Source organism: Halyomorpha halys, unplaced genomic scaffold (genome assembly GCF_000696795.3).
Source record: "Halyomorpha halys isolate HHAL.00 unplaced genomic scaffold, Hhal_1.1 Scaffold215.1, whole genome shotgun sequence".
In the NCBI taxonomy this organism is placed as follows: domain Eukaryota; kingdom Metazoa; phylum Arthropoda; class Insecta; order Hemiptera; family Pentatomidae; genus Halyomorpha; species Halyomorpha halys.
In genome coordinates, this window is record NW_027107820.1 from 409,484 (window position 1) to 415,849 (window position 6,366).

Here is a 6,366-nt window from a genome sequence, read left to right on the forward strand (position 1 = left end):
TTATTAGAAAAATTCTTCACACATTCTTCTTTTATTTTTAAAACAAAAACATACTTGTCATGTGTTAAATTTATTAACAGCTGATTAAAAGAAAACAAAAAAAAAAGATTTACATTTTAATTAATATACATATACATATATATGGCGTTAACAATGCCTATGGGTTAAGGATTCTGGAATATATTCTGGCTGAAAAGACAGTGTGTTGTAGTATGAAATGCTTCCTTATCTCTAAAGATGATGTTTTCAATACTGCTATTGAAAACTACAAATGAAGAATAAAAGTATGTGCTGCCTTTGATCTGATTTGGTAAAGTGGATTGGAAGGATGTAAATAAATAAAACAATTAAATTTTAGAACATATAGAATATAATTGTTGATGGATTTGGTTAAGTTTTGAGTTTATATAGGAGAAAATGATCAGTATGCAATCATTAAATATTAATGATTTTAAGATTAATAGGGTTACATAAATGAGAATAAAAAATTATATATTACAATTTTAAATTTAAGTGTTTACTCACCACAACTGAACTGTTGCTGCTGCACAAAATCATTTTTCTTATGTTATGAACTATGATGATACCGACAATATTGCTCCAAGCAATGTAAAGTTGTGTTAAAACAAAACCATTTAGAAGTGTTCTTAGCCTCTTCTACGTCATTGGCTATCGGTGTGCCATTTTTAGGTTCCTCTGGAAAGAATATAAACAAAAATATAGAGAATCGTAAAACATGCAAAAAGTGTTTCTGGTTTTTAATTTTTGACATGAATTAGTAATGAAATGTTTTACTTCAAATTTTACATCTTAAATACATACAAATAAAATGATTCGTCAACTTTTTAACATTAACTATGAATTATCTAATTTCAATCTCTACAGTAATCTGTTTGCAAGATTCAAGAAATGATCAAGCCAACAACTGGAGAAATTAATTGCCAATAATATTATCTATTTTATACGTCTACAAAACACATCACGTTCGATGGCTGTAATTATTTAATAGATGCAAATAAAATTGTATAGAAAATAAATTTAAAACTAGTGAAAGTTGCCAACTGCATTCATTTAGTTACAAATAAACTTGTTTGTATTAAATATGGTTGATTGACACACTAAAATCTTAGTTACCGATTCCTGAGAGTTATCAACTTATTTATACATTATTGATTTTTGTATAATTAATTTGAGCAGGCCCTTGTTATTTTTAAAGTGTCAGTATGTTTTAGTTTCCCACTTCCTACCTCTTTGTAAGTTACTCTCCTATTCATGTTCTCAGTTGGCGACTCCATCCCGAACGACTCCAGAGTGTACATTCAGTCACGTGTGTTTGTATTTAGTGCCATGTATTTAAGTGATTTACAATTTGTTGAAGGCGACCCAGTGGATTCTGATTTAGCAGATAGTGATGATTCCATGTCAGAGAGTGAAGATGATACTGATAGTGATGAATCCATTGACAGTAGTGAACTTGAAGAAAATGGAACTGATGAAAACTCTTCAACTGAGAATGCTAACAATGATGAAGATTTGTTGATTTCTGCTATTGAAGAACGGCGTAACAATATACAAAATAAGTTGTCCCCTATTAAAAGCGATGACCTTTTTATAGATTTATCATTTCATCCCTCTATGGATCTGATTACAGTCAGTTGCCTTAGTGGGAACATTGAAGTATATGAATATGCCATTGAAGAAAATACTCTCAAAGGAACCATAGAAGCTCACACTAAAGCATGCAGAGCTGTTGAATTTTCAGAAGATGGAACAACTATTTATTCTGTTGGAAAAGATAAGAATATTGTCATTTCTGACTTAGAGACATTTGACATGAAAATGTATATAGATAATGCACATCATGTTGCATTAACAACAATTATTTCTCCTGATGAAAATATCATTTCAACTGGAGATGAAGAAGGTGTGATTAAAATATGGGATACAAGGTTTAGTCAAACTCCTACAATGAAATTTCATGATCTTCAGGATTATGTTTCTTGTATTACATCTAAAGATTCCTATAAAATAGCTTGTACTAGTGGTGATGGTACCCTTACTTCTTATGACCTGAGAACGAAAAAAAGACTACAGCAAAGTGCACCATTTGAAGCAGATTTGACTTGTTGTTCATCTACACATAGTGACACAATGATAGTATGTGGTACAATGACAGGACAGTTCCTATTTTATAAGTGGTCTGATTTTTCAGATCTAGCTGGCACATATAAACCACCAAAAAAGTGTTCCATTAATTCAGTTTTAGAAGTATCTGATAACATAATTCTTTCTGGTATGGAAGATGGTCAATTAAGAGCTTTTCATTTTTTTCCACATAAAGAAATAGGAATTGTTGGACAGCACACACTTATCATAGAAAATTTAGATATATCACATGATGGAAAAATTGTTGCTTCTTTGTCTCCTGATCCCATAATTAAATTTTGGGATATTTCATATTTAGAGGGATTCCTGGTATCAGAAGTTGAAAGGAACCGAGGTCATGAAAGTAAAAACTTACCATCATCAGAGTTCGATGATAGAAAAAGTTTTTTTTCTGATCTGTCTTGAGTTGATATACTTTATTCACTGGAAATCACTGACAATGTACTTTTTTTTTGGCACAGTTTGTTTAAACAAATACTACCTTCTAAGAATTCTTTTCAATATATTAATTATTACTTTCATTTCACTAATGAAATTTATTTTTTCATTTTATCTTTTAGTTTGTTTTATTTTACCTAAAAAGTTATTACTTTTGATTTTCATAGTGCACTTCAATTTATCAAAATTTCAAGTATTATTTACAAAGTAAATTCTTTTAAAATTGTTTTTTCGATGAAATTTTCATGGTTTCATCCTGCATATTTGTTTGTATAAATATTTTGTAAATTGTATCATATTTATTGAATAAAATATTGTTTTTCATTTGTTTACCCACTTTTATTTATTCAAATTATAATGATCTAAAATATTCATGAAGTAATTTATATTTGATTATTATTTTCTGCAATAAAAATAATAATTTTTGTGATATTGATTTTTACAATAAAATCTTATTTTTGCGAATGAGATATATATGACTAGAATTATAATGAAATAGTGTTCCTAAAAATTTCTGCTTTTAAATACTTGCTACATTGTCATTTTTTCTACATACACCTATCTCTTATGACAATAAAACCCAATAGAACATAATGTCCAATCTCATAAACAAATATTACTTTGAACAAGTGACCATCAATAAAATACTTATATATTATTCATTCTCTTTCATATCCTGGAACCAATTGAAGTGGTTAAAGAAGGGAAGAAAGGACCTGTGCTCTATTTCCTTATCCTGAGTCCTAATCCCCTTTCAGCAGGGCTGGCAAGATATCAATACTTGAAGGAAGACTGAAAAGATGGCAACCATTTTTTTTTAGGTGTACTGCAAAAAAAAAACTGATACTGTTAAGTTTCAGTACAGTGGTAAGGCTAGGAAGTTACAAAACAAGAATAGTATATTTTATAACTACACAACAATGATTAAAACCTCAAAATGAGAAGGAAATGTAGGCAACAAGGAGAATAATAACAGGAAAATAAAAGCATTCACACCCAGAAGGTTGAGGATTCTTAAAATTCTCTGTAACTGAAAGAGCAATATAGTAGGAAAATGGACCATAAAATAGTCTCAGCTCCTTTAATTTTTTTTCTCATCTTTGAGAGCCCATTGGACAAATATCAATGTTCTAGAATGTAGAATGACCAAAAAAGAGTTTGATCTAAATAAATTGCAATTACGCCAGGAGTAATCCTTGCACCCGGCCAATATAACTTATGCTAGATAATTGTTATCATGGAAGGCGTATGCTTACAGGGCAAATGACGCCAGAAGGCGGGGTCTATTAAGGAATAAGAAAGGTCTTAGGCGTGGCATCCATATCATAGAGAGTTGTTCCCACACCGTATACCAGATTCAAAACATTTGTAAAAGAAATGTTGAGGGTTAGTCAAAACGTGCTCAGATTTTGTTGTTGTTGATATTGTTTTTTTACGAAATACTTTTTATGTATCTATCAGTAGGCGCTACAACCCTACGATGAGTCTTGGGCTCCTCTATGAGCCTCCGCCATTTGGCTCGGTTTTGGGCTGCTGCATTCCAATTTCAGACTCCAAGCAGGTCTCGTGCGTCTTGTACCACGCCATCCATCCACCAGAGCTTGGGCCGTCCGACTCTTCTTAAACAATGGATTTCTTTTTCCATGACTCTTTTAAGTATTGCGCCGGGACTCATCAGTGCAACATGTCCTACCCACCCAAGGCGTTCCATCCTAACAAAGGTCATAATATCCATATCCTTGAGCAGCTCATAGAGTTCCTCATTTCTTCTTCTCCAGCCTTCCTCATCCCTTACCGGCCCATAGATTCTTCGAAGGATCTTTCTATCGAAGATCAACAGATTATTTCTATCCTGTGTGAATAGGGTCCATGTCTGGGAGGCGTATGTTAGGACAGGCCTGAGTTTTATATAAATGGACCTTTGTTTTCCTGATTATGAGCTTACTCCAGAACTGTTTTAACAGGCCAAAATAGCATCGGTTAGCCGCTGTGATCCTTCGCTTTATTTCCGTGGAAACATTATTTGTTGCTGTGACCAGAGATCCAAGGTAAGGAAACTCATCCACTCTCTCAAAGATACAGCTTCCTACCTAATAATAATAATTACATTGATGTGCGAAATCTCTACTAACTTTATGTGAAGTTGCCTTCAAGGGGCTTTCTTTACCGCTACACAGGCCATCTTTTTACAATATATTACATGCAGTCAGTCAACTATTAATCTTCCAATTATTCCCACTTTATAGGGCTAGATAAAAACAATATATAAACAATGTAAGAATGGTGAGACTTTTAGCCTATACATGGAACGTTGTTTAAAGGGAAAACAAAGTAACGAAGTAAACTAAAAGAATATCAATTTAAATGAATAGAATAGTAATTAATAACAAGAATAGTAATGAGTGATTGATTGAATTGAAAATGTACCCCTGGAATGATAGCGAAATAACGGTGAATAGAAGTAGCAACCACAAAAAATGGGCTACGTTTTCGTGGTTCCAACGGAAGAATTATGGTTTAGAGGAAACCAGACATAGAATTTAAGTAGTATGCATAGGACAGATAGCATGGAGTAGGGTCAGAGATGATTTGGGACTGTTTTTCTTGGAAGAGGATTGATAACGTATTCATCGATGGAGTTATGGATAAATTTAAATATGTTGATATGAAATATGCACCTCAAAGAAAACGCAAAATAAATGAAGCTTGAATCAAAATTTAAACTCAATCCAGATAGTGATCGTAATCCTAATAAGTTATCTATTAGGCATTAGCTGCTATATAATAACCCTTATGTTCTGGAAACACCTCTCTAATTACCTGATCTCAATTTAAATAAATATTTGTAGGTACATAAGCAAAGAGAAATCACGAAATACCGTAGTCGAAATGAGACTTAATTCACGAGTGGCACAATTTTTTTTTTTTTGGATGAGATACCAACATTCAATAAGGGCAGGAACATTATGTTGATACGGGAATACGAAATTCCAACCCGAAAATCAAGAGCACCTATTTAATCGCAAGTATCCGAAGACAATAACGAATATGTGAGCTATTTTGCTTGCAACAATTGAATCTCAAGATAATCGAACGTGTTGGAATTTTTTAGTTGTTCCAACTAAACAATCACCATTGTGCGTGCTCTCAAGAGACCTCTTCTATTTTTGTGATTAAAAAAAAGCAACAAACGGCTTTTCTTAGTCAAATATACTTTTTTAGCGGTTTATTATTGTATATAAAAATTTTATTTCTTCAATTAAAATTCTTTCATTTATTGTGAATCTTTTCCTTTGTAGTGCCCCCCTTGCATCAAGAAATCGGTAACAACTCCAAAAAATGTGGGAATCTAAAAAAATTGATACACTCGTAAAAAATAACCAAGAATAGAAGTTTCAGTAAATTCCGAATACTTTTGACACTCAGTAATAGCTTTTTTATTGACAACTAAATAGTAATAATTGAAGGGTTCAGTGGAAAAACGATGAAGTCACATTTTTAAAAACTTTAGTATACCTCAATTTTTATTTCCATGACTACAGAGTTCTTTCTGATTAATTTTTCTTGGTGAATAACCATTAATAACCCAGCAACAACAAATATTTCATGTCCGAACTTCTAGTAACAATAAACGAGAGGAAACCTTGAAATGCTATCAACGTTCTTATTCGAGGACTTAGGAGTCTCATCCATTTTTTGCTGTGTAAAGGCTCCCTCAATGGGTCAATATCGAATTTCGCCAATATGATCTAGTTGATCATT

At 32.2% G+C, this 6,366-nt stretch overlaps 1 protein-coding gene and 1 long non-coding RNA gene across 7 annotated transcripts in view; one reads left to right on the plus strand and one right to left on the minus strand.

The window, feature by feature from the left end:
• The window catches only part of LOC136795476 (uncharacterized), a 39,636-nt gene extending 33,363 nt beyond the window's left edge, over positions 1–6,273 (minus strand). For all 6 annotated transcript variants that reach the window (XR_010843103.1, XR_010843101.1, XR_010843102.1 and 3 more), the window contains exons 1-2: positions 6,121–6,273; positions 526–696 (exon numbers count right to left, since the gene is read on the minus strand). This is a non-coding gene — a long non-coding RNA (uncharacterized lncRNA). The remainder of the gene's footprint in view (positions 1–525; positions 697–6,120) is intronic.
• On the plus strand, positions 1,294–2,936 carry LOC106679707 (WD repeat-containing protein 55 homolog). The gene has a single exon (XM_014419012.3). The coding sequence runs from the start codon at positions 1,348–1,350 to the stop codon at positions 2,569–2,571; it is 1,224 nt and encodes a 407-aa protein (XP_014274498.1). The 5' UTR covers positions 1,294–1,347; the 3' UTR covers positions 2,572–2,936.
• Positions 6,274–6,366: the final 93 nt, after the last annotated feature.